This window comes from Camelus dromedarius, chromosome 5, assembly GCF_036321535.1.
Source record: "Camelus dromedarius isolate mCamDro1 chromosome 5, mCamDro1.pat, whole genome shotgun sequence".
Lineage (NCBI taxonomy): Eukaryota > Metazoa > Chordata > Mammalia > Artiodactyla > Camelidae > Camelus > Camelus dromedarius.
This window is the reverse complement of record NC_087440.1, coordinates 22,641,591-22,660,348: the sequence shown is the minus strand read 5'-3', so window position 1 is coordinate 22,660,348 and position 18,758 is coordinate 22,641,591. Positions and strand designations below refer to the sequence as shown.

Here is an 18,758-nt window from a genome sequence, read left to right as displayed (position 1 = left end):
GCTAGGTGGCAGGACTGCAAGGCTGTTCCCACACTCAGGGCCTGATCTACCTGAGACTAATTGTTCAAGGGCACTGACCCGTTCCCCGCCCCTACTCCCACAGGGGAGGAAAACAGCAAGGGCGGAGGAAGACAGAGGCTGAACTTCACCAGCTCTACTCTTTCCCCTCACACAACTCTTCCTTTCCTGTCTCCCCATCCACCCAACCCCGTTAAAAGTAAGTCCTGACTGCCGTTTTTCTGTGCATCAAATAATTTGGAAGACAGCAACTCCTTAGCAACCCCCTTCCCACAAAACTCGAATCAAAACCAAAAACCCTTTTGCATAACAAAGCAAATTTTACTGAGTTATAGTCACCGTGCACACTAGAGCGAGCGCTCCTTTCTGAGTTTTAGCTATCCCAGATTTGTTTTAACAATGTATTGCCAAGCATGGGACAATCAGTGGGCTTTTCCGTTTGCTATTGTAACACTTGCTTTCCCACAGAAATAGACACCTGCGGTTAGGGATTACTATTTCGTCGTAGGGGAGATACTATATCATCTTTTCAAAAAGAAGACACTTTTCTTGCTCCTCAACTTAAAAAAGACCCAACTGGGGATGACGCCAACAGGTCCCACACCGGAGCAAGCACAGCGGCCCCTTGTCTGTCCGCGGACGGTCACCGCTGAGAGTAGCGCGGAAGGTGATTGGCTGCTGGATACCCACCCCTCCTCGCCGATTGGGTGGCGGCAGCGAAGCCGGTTATTGGTGGAACGAGCAGGGCTGGCTTGCAGCTGCTACTGCTCCCGCTCTCAGCACAAAGAAGAGATGGCGACTGCAGCTTGGTTACTGGGGCGGCGCGTGGCGAACTGGAGGCTGCAGCCGCTACTGCAGCCGCTCGCCGGCTTGATTACCCAGCGGGCCAACTCTCTGTTGCCTGTGGACGACGCGATCAATGGGTTAAGCGAGGAGCAGAAGCTGGTAGGGAGCCTGACCCCTTTCCCGGCCCCATCTCCCTGCCCGTGGTCGCACTCCTGCCTGGCGTTCATCCAGCCGCGGCGTGTGATCGGGCGGGGACTGTAGGAGCTCCAGCGCTGGGTGGCTGCGAGCCTCAGCCTCTACTGTGTGAAGGCAGCAAGGCCCGGCTGCTGGAGTTAGACTAGAAATAGTCAAGGACAGAAACATTCCCGGAAGACAGGGTGTTTTGGTGGAGGACTGGCAGAGCTACTCGCGTGTGGAGAAAGGGCCCTCTGGCTGGCTGAACTCTTCTTACATCTCAACACTGTCTAAGGCCATGGTTCTCAAACCTGGTTAATAACCACCACTGGGATCTTTTTCGAATACACACCTCGGGGTCGGGGGTGGGGGGGTTGAAATTCACAGTGTAGTCTACTATCATTCTTCAGCCTATCCGATCAAAGCACAAAGTTGAACAGACACTTGAAAGATGTCCTTACTAATGAGACTAAACCAGAGCCTTTCGTGGAGGAAGGAGACTGTTCACTTGGATGCTGACTTGAAGTTCCCGGGTGATTCTCCTTTGGCTCTAAGCAAGTGCCTGAGCTTGCCCAGAACTCCAGTCACCATCTGCATCTGCAGACAGAACTTTGAATCACGTCAGGCAGAAAGTGTTCAATTCTAGTTTTCAGGCTTTCCTGATAAGAGGAGTTTTTAGGAGTGGGTGGCTGGGTGGGTGTAGCTCAATGGTAGAGTGCATTCTTAGCTTGCAGAAGGTCCGAGGTCCTGGGTTCAATCCCCAGTATCTCCATTAAAAAGAGAGAGAGTTTCTAATCTCTTTAGTAAAGGTTCAGGGGCAGAAAAGAGCCTGACACTGCAGAGTATGTGGCTGGAGCACAGTGAATGGGGAGGAAGGTACTGGGGAAGGGCCTAATGGAGTCGCCTTACCCAGGGCCTTCCAGTCCTGGATAAGGAGTTTGTCTTTTAAGTACAATGGAAAGCCGTGGAAGATTTATGCAGGGGAGTGACATTTTAGAAATAATCTTCAGAAAGGGAGGTGAAGATCACCTCTGAGGAAGCATAAACTGGTGGGACCTCTAAGTTTCAGTTTGATGCTGTTTGCTGAGGTTACTTGTGGCCTGTTTTCCTGAAGGTGTGCTCAGTAGTGGAGACGCTGTCCTCAAGGGCAATAATGTACTGTTTCAGTGGCGTCCGTCCCCCTCTCTCCCTCTAGCTTCGTCAGACCATTTCTAAGTTTCTTCAGGAGCACCTAGCCCCCCAGGCCCAGGAGATTGATCGAAGCAATGAATTCAAGAACCTGCGAGTGAGTCATGAGGCCCACACTGAGCGGGGAGGGGGACAGTCTGGGAGCTGGGCTGGGGGAGGCTGGGACTTGCACTGCTGCTTGGAAGGACTCACACAGTCTTCTGGTAAATGACAGCTCCCTAACAATGCGGCCCCTTTCTGTGAGGTGCTTGGGTCTCGTTGTCCCAGGTGTGCCAGGCACCTGTGACTGGCTGCCTTCTCACAACCCACTGCACTCACTCCATTCTGTTGGCAGGAGTTTTGGAAGCAGCTGGGGAACCTTGGAGTCTTGGGCATCACAGCCCCTGGTGAGTCTAGTTTCTTTCCCTACGGAGAACTTCTCCTGCATGTCCTTTAACACCATTCTCAAAAGAAGCAGGAAAGTTGGGGAAAGAGTATACTCAAAGAAATCCAGAACCTTCTCCCTCTTGGACCTGAGAAACGCCCATTAACTGTCAGCCCAGAGAAGATTAAGCTCTTCCCTTTCTTAAGCAGTGATATCAAGAAGACAACAGGATTAGGTCAGTGTGGTTCACTTGGATCACCTTAAACTCCCCATGTTTCATAAGTTCCTAGGTGATTTGGGGAGTTTGGAAAACTCCAGATCAAGCAGTGGTCTTAGCACTGACTGTCTTGTGAACCACACCTCAGCTGACCTGAGGCAGTAGGCAAAATCAGTTCTGTGAGTTAATAAGCTGGCTCCATAGCATTGGCCTGTTAACGTTGGTAACCTTACTAGAGGGAACTTAGAATAAATATGTACTGCCGGGGTGTTTCTCTGCCACAAGTAAATGTAAGATTCCTATCAGCGTCCTGACTTTCCCTGGGCTGCCTTTTCCATTCCCACCTGCCCCTCCCCCCCCCCCCCCAGTTCAGTATGGCGGCTCCGGCCTGGGCTACCTGGAGCACGTGCTGGTGATGGAGGAGGTGTCCCGAGCCTCTGGAGCAGTGGGCCTCAGTTATGGTGCCCACTCCAACCTCTGCCTCAACCAGATTGTGCGTAACGGGAATGAGGCCCAGAAGGAGAAGTACCTCCCCAAGGTGAGGAAGTGCACACGCTGATCTCATGTTGCACGCGGCTCCTTTCCCACTGGGGAGACTTGCTGTCTGTCACATGCCACCCTGAACCTGCGAGGGTTAGGAAGAGGTCAGGGACTTGCTTTAAAATACTTCAGTCAAAAAAATTTAAATTAGGGCCAGAACACCTGGGTTGGTCACTGGACAATATCTGCAGAGCATTTTGAGAAACAGAAGATGGGACCAGCTTCCCTCGCAAGGGGAATGGGAAAAGAAGAGAGACCTTACCTATACCTGGTCTGAGAGAAGTTTGAAGGGGTGTCATGTGAACAGGCAAGAAGCAGTATTGGTGAGCCCCTACAGGGTACTTCTGAAGTCATAACTAGGCCCTTTGGGGTTTTCCTTGCAGCTAATCAGCGGTGAATACATCGGAGCCCTGGCCATGAGTGAGCCCAATGCTGGCTCTGATGTTGTCTCCATGAAGCTAAAAGCAGAAAAGAAAGGTGAGGCTTCTCTTGATGTGGGAGCTGAAATGAGTAGACCTTCGGGGTGAGGGAGCAGTGATTGGGGATGGCCTCTGCTGGGTTTCCAGAAGTGTTTCCCAGCTGGGCAGCTTGCTCAGCGGGAGGTCTGTGGACCGGCTGGCTCAGACCGGCCAGCACAGTTTGCACAAGTAGCCAACTCCCTGTTCTTAGGAGATCACTACATCTTGAATGGCAACAAATTCTGGGTCACCAATGGCCCCGATGCTGACGTCTTTGTTATCTACGCCAAGACAGATCTGGCTGTTGTGCCAGCTTCTCAGGGCATCACAGCCTTCATTGTGGAGAAGGTGAGTGTAGGGGAGTGTATAGTGGGAGGCTTCTGTTTCCTGAAAGTGGCACCAAAGATGAGCTCCTTGTAGTGATAGCAAAGACAGTGCTGCATGCTCTGCCGAGGCTCCCTCCTGGGGTGGGCTGAGGTAGGAGAGGAGACTGAAAGGAGAATGACCAAAAAGTGGAGTCCAGGGAGGATAGATCAAGTCTGAAGACAGTGAAGCCATCCACGGAGCCAGGCCATATGGAGGTCCAGGAAGATGAGAACTAAAAGGAGGCCACCAGCTTTAACAATGAGGGTGTCACTGGTGGACTTGGATGTGGTAGCTGTGGGAGACCAAGGTGTGAGTGAGGATGCCGGTGGAGACTGAAGACTTCCAAATCTTGTTAGTAAAAGCAAGAGGGAGGCAGAGCAGGAGTTAGAATGGAATGTTGGGAGTTTGAGTTTGCTTTTAAGAATGGGAGTGAACTGAGCAAATTTTTTGGTAAGGAGAAAGGAAAATTGGAGAGGGAGAAAGTGAGCTGTGTAGGAGCTAGTGAGCAAAGCACAATGATGAGTTAAGGGAGAAGAGGCAAAGGTGATGGTGAAGGAACCATCTGCCTGGTGACCGAGGGGGAGAGGGAGGGCGGGGGAGTTGGTAGAGAGGTTCCTGAATGAGTGCATGAAGGTTTGCAGTGCCCTCTGCAGGGACCTGGGGAGAGTAGCTGACTTGGACTGGAGGACAAGAAAAGTGAGTAACCTAAAGGGTGTGGCTGAAATGGAAACTCTCTAGGTTGAGTCGGGTGCTCTTATCTTCTGGAGGAAGGAAGCAACACCCGGTGGCACTCTGCTGGGCACCTGCCAACACATACTGCGTCCCATTAGTACAGGCCAAAGCATCAGGTGCTTGATTTGATCCCGAGCGGGACTCAGGTACAGGTGGCAGAGGAACAAGGTGGCAAAGGAACTAAGTGGGCTGGTGAGAGTGTCTTGAAAGTGATTTCCCCTGAGGAAAGGAAACAAAGCCAGGAAGTGTCAGGAGGGCCTCGGGGATCTGGCATTTCATTGGGAAAGAACTGGTCCGGTGATAACTGGGGGGAACAGAAACAGCAGCGGGGGAGGCTGCGGTCGGGTACGGGTGCTAGGGCTGGTGCTTCTGGAGTAGGGGCATGGGGAGTAGAACGCAGGTGTGCCAGGCAAGGACGGGGACTTGATGGAAAGATGGGTACTTCCCAGGGGTCTTCCCTCTCCTTGGCCCCTTGGGAGGTGCTCTGTAACGAGGGCCACCTTTTGTTCCCGTAAAGGGGATGCCTGGCTTCAGCACCTCCAAGAAGCTGGACAAGCTGGGGATGAGAGGCTCTAACACCTGTGAGCTAATCTTCGAGGACTGCAAGGTTCCTGGTGAGTCCCTGAGAATGTCCTGACCCTGTCACAGGTTGAGAAAGCCCATCTCTGGGTTGGAGAGCCTCACCATTGTTCGCTCACCAATGGCATGTGGCCAGATGGTGGGCCTGCCACTGGGTGCTGGCCCACTGGCCTGTAGGTTTAGGACTTGGGCTGGACAGCTGTCCTTCCTGGCCTGAGCCACTGCAGCTGTATGCCCGCCTGTGGCTGCAGGAAAGGGTGGTGTTTCCTATGTGAATAACATACTGGGCCTGGGGCTGGTTTTCTGGTATCCAGATTAGAAAGGTAAGATCTGCCCTTACCCACCCGTGTCCATCAGGCTTCCTTGTATGTACATTTGCCTGTACAGCCTGTGTGAGGTATTCATTAATGATGCTAAAAACCATCTCAATAAACTGATGGAAGTCAGAATTGGTGAAGGGAATGCAGTTCAGTTTGAGTATTTTCTGAAGTGTAATCAAAAGTGCTCCAGATCATGAGAGCCAGCATTCCCACAGTGTGCTACCAAGACTGAGGGCACAGATCAGATCACCAGTTAGGTTTGCTGTGTGCCTCAGCCATAGACTATCCGTCTCCCCCACAGTCTGCCACCCAGGAAAAGTTTGCTGTGGTTACAAGGAGTATCTAGGGAGGGGCGGTCGGTGCAGAGCCTTCTTGATCAGCAGGAAAAACTCTGCCAGCACTGACTCTGCCAGCATGTCAGTGGTGCCAGCTTTTTACACTCAGCTTCCTGCCCACACCTCCCCAGGCCATCCAGTGTCCTGGCTTCTGGGATGGGGAGATACCCAGCAATGTCTGTCACCAGCACTAAATGGCCCATCTCCTGGACAGACTCTTCCATGGACCACCTTGGGGAGGGTGGTGGGTGATATTGACCAGAGCAGACTCAACCTAGGGGATAGAGTAATTCTCTGGTTCCTTTATGAGCACAGGTGTAAAAACAAAAACAAAAACGCTAGGGAGAGGTTGGATGACTTCTAGACAAAACTAGCTTTTCTTTGTTCCTATCCAAGGCAGCTCAAGAAGAGAAGGGGAGGGGGAGGGTATAGCTCAGTGGCAGAGTATGTGTTTAGCATGCACGAGGTCCTGGGTTCAATCCCTGGTACCTCCACTAAAAATAAATAAGCCTAATTACCTAGAGAGAGAGAGAGAAGGGGAAGATCTAAAGATTGGGCCTTTGTGTCTGGTCTTGTGGCAGGGGGCGGGTGTCCCCTCTAGCAAGCTCCATTTCTGATGGGAAGTGGTAAACTTTTCTTCCTTTTCCTCACCTGGAACTCTAGTTGAAGGTCAGGTGACATATTTCCATGCCTTGGAAGAGAGCCATGTTACCAAACCGAGTAGCTTGCATAAAAGTGAGGCAGCTGTGATAGCCCTCTTCCCTCTGACCAGCACTTTTCCCGGCAGCTGCCAACATCCTGGGTCATCCAAATAAGGGCGTCTACGTGCTGATGAGTGGGCTGGACCTGGAGCGGCTGGTGCTGGCTGGTGGGCCCCTTGGGTGAGTGCGAGGCTGCGGGGGGTGGTTGGGGCTGGGCTTTTGCAGCCTCCTTGGCAAGTGGTACCTTCCACTTGGGGGCTGATGGGAGCCACCTCCCTACCGATAAGCATTCTCTCCTGGAGACAAAAAAGAACCTTTCCTCTCATGTTTACTTTCTTTGCACTGAAGGCAAATATCATTCAGCGGTGGACAGTAGGCCTGAGGAACCATTCTGTTCAGTTACTCAGAACATGAAGCAGGGTGCCTGGGCTCTAACCTTCTACGCAGGGGTCCCGCCACTCCACCTGGTCTCAGGAAGGAGCAGTCAGTGCAGTGACTGAGCAGGGGTGACGAGTCCTCATGCTCCTTTTCTTCTCACTGGGTCACCAGCTCCACGCCTCCCCTTGCCTTGCTGTCCCTCAGGCCTCTCTGCCCTAGCATTTTGCCACCCCAGCCGGCAGTGGGCGACAGTGAGGCCCGTTCCCAGCGTTTCCCGCCTTAACACAGGCTCATGCAGGCCGTCCTCGACCACACCATTCCCTACCTGCACATGAGGGAGGCCTTTGGCCAGAAGATCGGCCACTTCCAGGTGAGTGGGATGTTTTGGCTGCGATGCACTATTCGCTGGGTTCAGGTTTTCTCTAACAGACAAGCCAGTAGGGCATGTGCTGTGGGCATTTACTGTCCTTCACCTGCAAGGCCTTCATAATGCCACCTGGCTTTGTAAGTTGTCGGGAATTTCATCTCCTGTCACCGCCCTTCCTGTTTGAGATGAATAAACAGGACGCTGGAAGCTGCAGGCAGCAGCATTTCTAGTCCTGCTTCCTGGGCGAGGCCACTGCGGAACAGTAGTAAGGGTGGTGTGGGTGGGGGGCTGGTTCAGGGCACGGTGTCCACAGGGCCACGGCATTTTGACTCCAGACCTGCTACCATCTCTGTCATCCTAGGCAAGTCCCATCTCTCTGTGCCCTGGGGTCCCCATCCCCAGCTGTCAGACTGCTACTGCTGACCTGCTTTTGGTAACCAGGGAGTGAGCATGAGAGGACCGTGTCTCCACACTGACCTGTGACCTCCCTTTGTGCACAGCTGATGCAGGGGAAGATGGCAGACATGTACACCCGCCTCATGGCCTGTCGGCAGTACGTCTACAATGTCGCCAAGGCCTGTGATGAGGGCCACTGCACCGCCAAGGTCAGGGCCGGACCCAGGAGAGGGCAGGCCAGGGCCAGGGTGGCTGCTGGGCCCCTTCTGTGTGACCCCGGCCGGCTCCTCCCTGATCCAGAGCCTCCTCCCGCAGGACTGCGCCGGTGTGATTCTTTATTCAGCCGAGTGCGCCACACAGGTGGCCCTGGACGGCATTCAGTGTTTGGGTGAGTGGCCCCCACTGCCCACTGCTGGAGCCTGTGGCTGCCTCCAAGGAGAGGCTCCACTTCTCACCCTGGGCTGCGGCTGAGCTGCACCTTCAGGCTTCTCCTGCCCCACTTACTGGGAGGGCATAGAAAAGCAAATGGGGAAAGTGCCAGAGGCTGCACGTTGCTACTGCCTTCCCCAGTGCCCCCCTCACCCTCCCTACCTGGTCCTGTGGATGCTGGGAAGTAGGGAACAGCCTCGTTTCAATGCTGCACCATGGTTAAGAGCACTGACTCAAGCCAGACAGCCTGGGTTCGAGTCACGACCCTACTGCTTTGTGACCTGTGCAAATTGCTTCACCTCTCTGGGCCTGGCAGTTCTGTGCAGTATAGCTGCTTATCCCCTTCTCCATGTCTACTGATGATTCTCCCCACCTTCGCCTGGTATCCTCAGCACTTCCAGCCCCTTGTCCACCTTCCCCCAGCTAGGCATTTCCCACACTCTCCCTCTCACCACCTTTTGCTTCTTCTCTTCTATCAGTCTCTCCTCCTGGCCCATTTCTATACACTTGGCCTTCTGTTTACATGACTTGCTTTGCTCACTGCCCATTACTTTTGCCGTTGTTCTTCCTTCTCTGCCCCAACCCTGGCTGCAGGTGGCAATGGCTACATCAATGACTTTCCCATGGGCCGCTTTCTGCGAGACGCCAAGCTATATGAGATTGGGGCTGGGACCAGTGAGGTGAGGCGGCTAATCATCGGCAGAGCCTTCAACGCAGACTTCCACTAACCCCAAGACCTTTCGCCCCACTTCCCAGCACCTAGAGGCCTTTCTCTGGAAGGAGAGATCCGGCCGCTCTCCTCCAGGCAGGCCCCGCTGCTCGACGGCCGCCGAGCGCCATGGGCCTCAGATCGGGGCCAGTCCACCAGCCCAGGAAAAGCAGGCAGTGGCTTAAAATGGACTCGCTGGGAAGCATGCTGGCTCTTCTGGGGCTCTCTGGGAGGGCTTTGGTGACTCTCTGCCCTTGCTGTCTAACTTCTGAGCCCTCTGACACCCCTCCACCTCCCAGGATAGGCACCTTTCTCTTGGTTGAGGCTCTGCCAGGAAACCCTCTCCTCAAGGACACCAGAAGCATTGCCCCTCTCCATTTATTTGAACTTGTAGCCTCTTTTCTTTCTGGGGAAAAGTACTCCTAAACCTAGACTTTGCTTCCGCCAATTTCTAGAGGCCTCGGCTCCCGGCAGCTTGTGAGTAGGCGCTTGCTCTGCAGCAGGCCCTCGATCCCTTTCTTCAGGGCTGAAACCCTACCACACTGGGGTGGAGCTCTGGGGATGGGCATCTCAGAACACCTGTGCCACCCAGAATCCACGGTGGGGCAGAGGTCAGCATGCTTATGAAGGACGGGCTCAATGCCTCCAGCACTGGGCGGCCACTGCCACCATCCAGTCCTGGCCATGTGACAGCCCACAGCTGACTGGGCAGTAGTCCTGGGTTGGCTGGCTCAACTCCAACCGAGGCCGCCTGCGTACATTTCTCTGGATACCCTGTGGCTAATTTCGTTACAACTGCACAGTGGCTGCTGCCATTTCAAATTAAACATATTATGAAGCAAACCCATCTGCTTCTAAACTGGTGTTGGGGAGAAGCAATCTACTTGCTACTGCCTTCTGTCTGGCTCAGCCCTGTGTCCTTGGAGAGTGGCTGGTCCAGGTCCTGCTCCTGCCCTCCAGCCTGCTCACTGGTGATGGGGGACACAGAGGTGCAATCAGCCCTTAGGATAGAGGAGTTCTCAACCTTTCTCTCCCATATCTAGAGATTTTTAAAGAAAAGAGGGAGCCCAGTGGGGTAAGAGTCTCAGAGCTAGAAGGAAGCTTGTAAATTTCTGGAGCCCATCCCCATGTTTTATAAACAATCAAGACGATTTGATTTTCCCAAGGTCAGAACTGGAGCGAGACTCCAAATCAGCAGAAACAGGGTTCTGAGAATACCTGCCTGGGGCCCCACTACATAGCTGCCTAGAGTGGAACAGGTTTGGGTTGTCCCATCCCATCTAAGTCCCTAAAAGAGAACTGGTTTCCTTGGCTCTCAACCCAGTGGCACCTGTTCTGACTTTTAGTCCTGGCCTATAGCCAAGTACTGTTCCCACCCTAATGCTTGGGACAGATGGGGTTCGCGCCTTACCTACCCCAGCCCAGTCCTATCCTGAGGGCCTTATGGCCCTGTCCCTTCACTTGCCCACCCTGCTCCCTACTATGTTGGATGAATGTGGCTAAAATGGTGGTTTTGCTGGGTTCAGAGTGTAGCTGGAATGACCAGACCAGAGACGTTCAAAATATGACAGAATAGGATATTGCATCCAGTCGGTGTGGATCACGGAGCCCTGCCACCAACGTAGGGAGAATGAAATGTTTAAAGCCAAGAAAAACTGTAGCCTAAGTCATGAATGATGAAAGAGCAGGGCTTACGTGGTCCTATAGGAGTTTGGGGTGATTGTCAGGCATTGTGCAGCTCTACAGCTGCCAACACCACTCCTTCCTGGGGCTGCCTCATTCCACTCCAACTTTATGCAGATCTCTTATCAGCCCAGCCCTCCTGTTGACTACCATCCCACTCTTTTATTTCCTTCTGTTTGCCCCTTAGGATGGCAAAAGACGCAAAGGGAATGGTTTTCCAAGTGTGGTTTGGGTACACCCTTTATCAGAATTTGGCAACCTATAAAAAATGCAGATTCCTGGATGGGTCCCAGACCTAATCACAACTCCAGGGGTAATTCTGAAGCACAGGCAACGTTTTAGCACAGCACAGCTGATCTGGGGCCTAGAGGATACTTGCTCAGAAGCCTGAGTCCTAATTCTAAACCTATATAACCTGGTAATGATAATCCCTTACCGATGTAGACCTCTCAAACCTCGTTTTGACGTATTAGCTCCTTGACTGCAGCAACCCGATGCAGGAGACACGGTTGCGCAGGGTCCCCTTCCAGAAGACCGGTGAGTTGCCCACGGTACCTACCGAACACACGGCAGGTAAACCAGCCACACCCAGACGCCTGGTGGAGCCAGAACTGGTGTCAACTAGAGGTAGGGGCCGGTGGGGGGGGGGCGTCCTTTTCTTGATTTGGGGGCGGGCGCCCAGCCCATGCCCCACCCGGAAGAGCCGGGACCCAGGCCCCTTAGCCGCCACTCCCGGCCTAAGGCAGGTCCAGGGTGCTCCGTCTGCCCGGCTCCCCGAGGCGCGAGGCGCCGCGCGCTACTGAGCGCGGCTCAGGCTCGCGGGCTCGGGCTCGGGCGCGGGCGCGGCTTGGCGGCCCTGCGTGGAGCTCGCCTGACCCCTGCTGGCCACCTGCGGCAAAGGCAGGATGCTCTGGACTGGCGGCTCCCAGACCGGAATTTCTGCATGCACAGGGTTCCACGACACCGTTTTGTTTTGCCAAATGAAGACATTAAGGGGGGAAGGGGGTAGCTGGCTGTCCTCTGTCTTCTATCATTTCATACAAGAAAGACCGCTTTTAGCAATTAAAAGTAGGACAAATTCGCAACAAAGGCCAGTTTGGGGTGGGGGGGTTGTATGTTTTATGTGCATGGGGTTTAAACTATGAGAGTTTAAAGTCTTGTTTTAAAAAAAAAACACTAACCCTCCCCTGCCCACCCCCACCATGGCCCCCGTTCCAAGATGAAACCCCTTTTGAATCTTTAAGGACTTCTGTTGGTAATTCACTTCATGCCTTTCAGTGGTACGCCTACTTATTGATTTAATTGCAGATAGATAGTTCCTTAAAGTGCATACATTTGATTTATAAGGAGCTCATTACATGCCTCATTTCCTCAGGCCAGTCCTGTCCACAGGCCACCATTTGGGGGCCCTGGGATCAGAGGATACAGAGCCCCATCCACGTTCCTGTCTCTGTCTACACTCCTCACACCCAGAGCCAAGAGCCACACCAGTTCCAGGTGGAAGCCCTGTGTGTTGCACTGGTCACTCCGGCAGGGAGCTGTTTGTGAAGCTGGCCTCTCCTCCACCCATCACCCACCCACTCTCAGACAGAACTAGCCTGTTGAAATAGTTCTTGGATCCACAAAAACCTGACAACTTGCCTGCCTTCTTCCATTGCACACTCCTCAGCCCTTCCTCTATATTGAGTCAGAGTAAGCTATGGAGTTCCCCTAAATCCTTCAGTGGCACCCAGCACTATAATTTCTAAGGTTTCCCAAGGCAAATATGACTCTGATCTGTCTCGGCCTTCCCCGCCGGCTGCTCCTCTCCCCATCCCCACTGAGAACTTGTGTACCAGCTGTAAACAGTCCTCAAGACACAGTTTCTGATCCCTGTGCCTTTGGCCCAGCTGGTCCCTCTGTGGAGGATGTCCTAGCCCTTCACCTTTGCTCTTGCTTCCTCATCCCAAAGTCCTCAGTTCTGGGGCTGTCTCTTTCAGGAAGGCCACCCTTCTTCAACCCTTCCCACTCCTCTGTCCTCAATTCACCCCCTCTTAGCAGGCCCCTTCCTGCTCCTCCCTGGGCATATCCATATCAGTGGGCTTTCTCCACTCTTGTATTTATCTCATTTGTGTCTGTTTCCCAGGCATTAGGTTAAGAATTTAAGGATCAGGATTGTGATTGATCTGCCTTTATACACTCACTGTCCAGCACAGTTCCTGGCACATAATAGGTGCTCAGCAAATGTTTACTGAAAGCGTAGATGGGTAGTCATGTGACCCTTAGCTCACAACTTGCTGGTACCAGAGTTATTTGTATATGTGATTACCTCTGTGTACTGTACAGCTCTTTGAGGTCAAAGACCATTTCTCACTTATCTGAACCCTCCCAACAGCACCCAGTGCTCACAGTAAGCACTCAATGGTTATGTTCATGCTGAATGAGTGAAACAACAGGTGGGCCAGAGCCCTGGCCTAATCCCCAGAGTTGGCAGAAACAGCAGAGCCAGCCGGCCTGGCCTGGCGCTGCTTCCCCCCGGCCTTCCCGCTCCCGAGTAGCAGAGCCCAGCTGCAGAGGGGAGGCCCTCACCTCCCATAGTCCTACGACCCACTCAAAAACAGAAAGAAACTGTGATGAGGGACCCTGGTCTCCCTTCTGCCAGCTGAGAACAACAAGGGGATTGGAAAGAAAGAGGGCAGAGTCAGGACACACACCGTCCCTTTTTTTAACTTGTGTAAAACATATTGTATATACAGAAGAGTCTGTAACATGCATATATGTAGTGTGAAAAGCAATAATAAACTCCTTTGTACCCAGCACCCAGGCCAATGAAGAGAACACTTCAAGTAACTTTGAAGCCTGTGTGCCCCTCTCTGACACGTTCTCCCTAGAGGAACCATTCTCCCTAGAGGATCCTGAATTTAGCAACAATCCTCTTCTCACTTTTCTTTACGGTTTCCTACCTATCTGTGTGCCCGTAAACAATATTTCGATTGCCTGTTTTTAAGCTTTGGAACATGAGACTCATACTAAATATATTCTTCTATGTCTTGCTCCTTTGGCTCAGTATAGTTTTCAAAGATCCCTTCACATTAATGAGTGGAACTTTAAGTTGGTCATTTGGTCTTCATTTTTCTTACATACATTTCTTGTATAGTATTCCATTGTGTGAAAATACTACAGTTTAATTATTCATCCTAGTGTTGATGGACATTTGTATTGTTTCCAGTTTGGGGCTACCTAAAGCATTCTGTGTCTTCTGGTTTCTGTGTGCAAGAGTCTCCCAGGAATTGAGTTTCTGTGCTGTAGGATATACATGATCAACTTTACTAAGTAATTAATTCCAGTTGTTTTCCAAAATTGTTGTGTGCCTCTGTTTTTTTAGAGGGATCACCAGAGGTGACCCAAGATAGAGGTGGCCCACCAGCCCTAGGGCCAACTCCATGAGCTTATTTTCAGCAAAGGAGGAAAAGTCAGATAACAAAGGAGTGTGCATCACCACTTCCCTGTCCAGGCCCACAAACCACACAGTCAACAAACCTTTGTAGACAAGCAGAGAACCATGCAGTAGGCCAGGGGCTGGGAGACAGCACCGAGTTAGCACAGGCAGACTCAGGGAGGGATAGTTAAATTTCCACTTACTCTGCCAGGCAGTCCAACACAGCTTTGCCCTGGAAGACACAGGAGAGTAAGGGCAGGATAGTTAAGTGGGAGTTTTCTTAAAGACAGGAACGATATACCGGGTCCAGGGACATCTCAGTACAGGCGGTATCTTCCCTCCGCAGAGGAGGATGGGGATGAGTGAAGGAAGTACAGAGGGCTGCCCTTGCCAGCAGCAGACAGAGGGAAGAAAGAAAACTACGACTATGCCCAGAACCACAGAGACAGGCTCGCCTCCGTCCAAACACATCTGTGCCCATCAGGCAAACACGGGTGCACACACACAGACACACACACCAAGAAACAGGCTGTTAGACACGCCGCAAGAGCAGAGGCACGGAGCGTGAGCTCACAGCTGCCCAAGGGAGATAAGCCCAGCACTGGGGGCCACCTGCCTGGCCTGCCTTGAGAGTCCCCTTGGCGCATCCGCCTGGGCTTCCACAGGCAGCCTCTGTGAAGCTGAGTTACTTTCAGGACAACCTGGGACCCACCCTAAATGCTTGTTTTACTTATGGGAACAGGGTAGCAAAGTCTCTTAGTACCTGAGCCCTGCCTGATGCTGTCAGGTTGGACAAGGTTGGGTGTACGGGAGGTGCCTTTACTTGCTGAAGTAAAATTGCTTAGTTAAATTTATTATAAGATGAATTAAGATTTAAAATGGAGGGGGAGAAGGAATCTGAACTAAGAAGAGACTAAGGAGGTGAGACTCGGTGTCTTCACACTGGCCTGCAGCCTACCCAGACCTTCCTTTCTTTCCAGAACCCTGCCGTTGGCCCAGAGCGGAAGGGTGGGGTCAGGGCCACTGCAAGGCAGTCAATTAAGACTGGAGGTATGTGGATTTTGTACAACTGTGGTTGCCTAGGAGAGCGGGGACCTATCCCTTGATGCTGAGACTACTTCCAGTGCCCAGAGCTGGCAATAGTTCAGGCTAAAGAAAATTCAGATATTCAGACCCAGCAAGTGCCAGCCCTTCTTACTACCTCTCTCCCTGCTCCCACCTTCCAGGTGCCCCTGGGCAGAGTACGCCTGGTGGTAGGTCCTGCAAGGCTGAGAAGAGTGGGGAATGGGAAGCAAGTTGGCCATTGGTGTCTCCATCTCCCTCAGGTACCCTCCTTTCCTGGGAGGTTGTCTGGCTCCAGAGTGAAGGAAGGTCCTCACCTGCAGGCAAATGGGGCCCTCCTTTGTCATCTGGTGTGGGATGCCCGGGTGCTTAGAACCCTGCCGCACACACATCCCTAATCCCCATTCACTGACCTGAGCCTTTGAGAGAGATTCATGCTGCTGTCTTTCTGCTCTCCCTACCTGATCACCCAAACCTCCAGGTAGGCTGGAGCCTCAAGTCTTGGATTCCGGAGCCCTGGAGAGGCCGTAGGGGTGAGACAGAGCCCTGGAAGTGCCTCAGAGTAAAAAGCCTGCTGTCTATAGGCAACAGGACATCTGTAACTGAGGCTGTTAGCTATCCCCAAAGAAGGCTCAGAGAAACACAGGCTCCCCAGTGTTAGCTCTGAGGCATTCCCCTCACTAATGGGTACACTTCCCTACTTCCCCTTCCTATATTCTGCATATTCCACATTCCCCACTGCCCCAGGATGGGAGCCCCAGGTGGCCCCACTCCTGTGGGCTCAGCCACCTTATGCTTCCCTACAAAGTTCTCTGATCTGCCCCTTCCCTCCACTCCCCCCAATCCCAGCCACCCAACTCATTTCCCTGCTGCCTCATGGAAACCATCACTCTGTCTATACCTTAGAGAGTCTACAAGGGTCTCCTGGGGCCCACCACCCAGTCCCACCAACAGTCCCTAGATGGACCTGCTTATCCAGCCTCTGGCCCCCAAGCCAGGGCACCCCAGGCTCAGCCCACTTGAGTGATCCGCACCTCCATCCCTCCCAGTTCGGTAAAGAACAACCAGCATGTACAGAGTAGCCACTCTGTGCCAGGCCTCAAAGGTGAGGAACAGTTATGGGGTCAGAGGAGATTACAGTTTAGTTGGGGAGATAGACGTGAAACAGTGATAGACATTTCATTCACACCAATCTGTTCCAGTGTTATCCATTCTTTATGACCCTGCATGAGCACCGATTGCCCAGATCCTACCTGTCTTAGGTTTGCTGCTGTATCCCCAGCAGTAAGCCTGGTTCAAAGGAGGTACCCCCATTAAATACCCGCATAATGAATGCCTGTGCTGGGGGCTGCAGTAGGGGACCACCTCTCTTGCTGTTACCCTCCACCAAGTTTATTTCAATGAAATCAGATATAACTAAAATACCAAGGGCAGATTTGCAGGGAGAGGGGCAGAAGAGGGCAGAGGGAAATCCTGAGGCTTTGCCTTGAACTAAATTCTCTGATCGTTTTAGTAGCAGCTACAAAGAGCAGGGTTCTGGGGCCACAGACTCTGGCTTCTTGGAGAATCCATCTGGACTGCCAAAGCCAGCACCGTAAGTTTTATGTCTCCAGATTTCAGAGTCTGCCCTGTCCAACTCATGACTATTGTAATCCAGTCACTGAATTAATCAAGTCAGAAAATTTTATGGTTAAAATATACACAAATCACAAAACCCACACACATTGCAGACTCAGAGGCCAAGGTAACATCACAATTACTCCTGAAAACAGGCAAACTGGGCTGGGAGGAGTGAGTCTAAAGGCAGGAGGCAGGGCCGGGCATGCAGTGTGGCTACAGGAGGTGGTTTTCTAAGCTGATATGAAAGTCCATCGCTGTGACCCCCTGGCAAAGGAGTGAGACTGCAGAGCCGCTGCGGCACAGGCAAAGGCTTGCTTTCTCCACTGGTCATTCACTTATTCATTCATCATTCAGTAACTGCTATTGAGAACTACCATGTGAGGTACCCGGCCAAGCTGCGGGGAAACAGTAGGACCCAGTGCAGACCAGTCCTCACTCTGGTCTCTGGAGACAGGTCTTACCCTTGCTGGGCTGGGAGGGAGGGAGCAATGCTGGTTCAGGTATGTGATTGGAAGGGAGATGAGGGTAAGGATCAGGGAGCCTCCCAGCTGGGGCAGCCTCAGTTTTCGGTTCCAGATTCAGATTTTTATCCTGACAGCCAGACATAGAAGGATTTAAGCAAGAGAGGAGTACCATGCGATCTGTTTTGGAAAGAGCCCTCTGCCTGCTTCATAGAAAACAGGCTGAGGGGTTGGGGTGGGGCAAAGCAGACTTGGGAGGTCAGGGCTGCCAGATGCTGGGGTGGGGAGAAGGTGCCAGGAGTGAAAGTAAGTACCATTGGGCTGTGGTGATGGATTAGATGTGGGTGGTGGCTGGGGAAGGAGAGGGAGGTAAGGATGCCTTGCAGGTCCTTGGCTTTGGATACTGGGTGGGAGGTGGTGCCTTTACCCCAAAATCGAAACACTGGGAGAGCACTGGTTTTGCCTGTAGTTGGAAGTTGGCTGAAGTGTATCTGATGTCCCTAAAAGACCACATTGTTCTTTCAGTGTCAAAATGAGTGCAGAGGGCAAGGAAAGGGTATTTTGGATGAGGCTTTGCTAAAGGAATATTCTTTTTATAAAGAAATAGGATAATACACTCACAACATTTTGCCCCCAATCTAATAGTAAGATGCATTCTGCTCACAGCAACTTCATGTGTAAAATCCAAATGAGTAGCTAACAGACATTTGGAAAACACACAAGAACAGAGAATTGTTTGGGGAAGCTCATTTAGAAACAAATGATGGAGGAACAATGAAAAGTGGCAAGTCTGGTATCCAAACCATGGCTCTGCTATTTATTAGCTGTGTGACTCTGGGCAAGTTGTCAAACCTCTCTATGCCTTGGTTTCCTCATCAGTAAAATGGGAATAATAACAGTACCTATTTCACAAGATGAGAAAGAAGATGAGAAGAGAACGTATAAAGAACTTAACTAGTGCCTAGCTCATGGAGTCGCTCCAGGAATGTTACCTATCACTACAGAATACACTCCAACAGAGAGAAACAAATGAAAAAGGCAACTGCTGACTTCCTCATATGCATTTCAGTAAAGAAGAGTTGCCCACACAACCAATCATGATTTTTGCAAATCCTCTTACAAGATTTATTTTTAATTAGAATATTCACAAATCAGAGGGAAGTTTGTCAGACCTCATGCCTGAGTCTTGGCATCACCTGCCCAGCTATTTATCATCTGGCTCAGTCTTGCTTGGGTCATATACTCTTGGCTTTGTTCTTCAGTTTCAGAGGGTCTCTCTTCTGCTGGGCGGAGTGGAGGCTGTCCAAGGCAGACAGGGGTAATAGGCATCACCTTCCTGGTCTCACTGGTGCCTGAACAGTGCGAGTGCTGCTGTGGTTGGTGAGCATACCACCTGGGGCCCAGACTTTAGCTTGGGGACCTCTCCAGGGGGTGTCTCTGCTGGGAAGGGCTGATCC

At 52.0% G+C, this 18,758-nt stretch overlaps 1 protein-coding gene and 1 long non-coding RNA gene across 2 annotated transcripts; both read left to right on the top strand.

The window, feature by feature from the left end:
* Window positions 1-768: 768 nt before the first annotated feature.
* Window positions 769-9,900, top strand: IVD (isovaleryl-CoA dehydrogenase). The gene is made up of 12 exons (XM_064485728.1): window positions 769-963; window positions 2,174-2,263; window positions 2,501-2,552; window positions 3,116-3,285; window positions 3,671-3,764; window positions 3,957-4,093; window positions 5,361-5,457; window positions 6,865-6,958; window positions 7,445-7,526; window positions 8,024-8,128; window positions 8,235-8,307; window positions 8,943-9,900. Exons 1-12 carry the CDS (start codon window positions 811-813, stop codon window positions 9,074-9,076), a joined length of 1,281 nt encoding a protein of 426 aa, XP_064341798.1. The 5' UTR covers window positions 769-810; the 3' UTR covers window positions 9,077-9,900.
* Window positions 9,901-10,060: 160 nt separating this feature from the next.
* On the top strand, window positions 10,061-14,079 carry LOC135321284 (uncharacterized). The gene is made up of 2 exons (XR_010380880.1): window positions 10,061-11,367; window positions 12,116-14,079. It is a non-coding gene; the product is annotated as an uncharacterized LOC135321284 (long non-coding RNA).
* The last annotated feature ends 4,679 nt before the right edge of the window (window positions 14,080-18,758 follow it).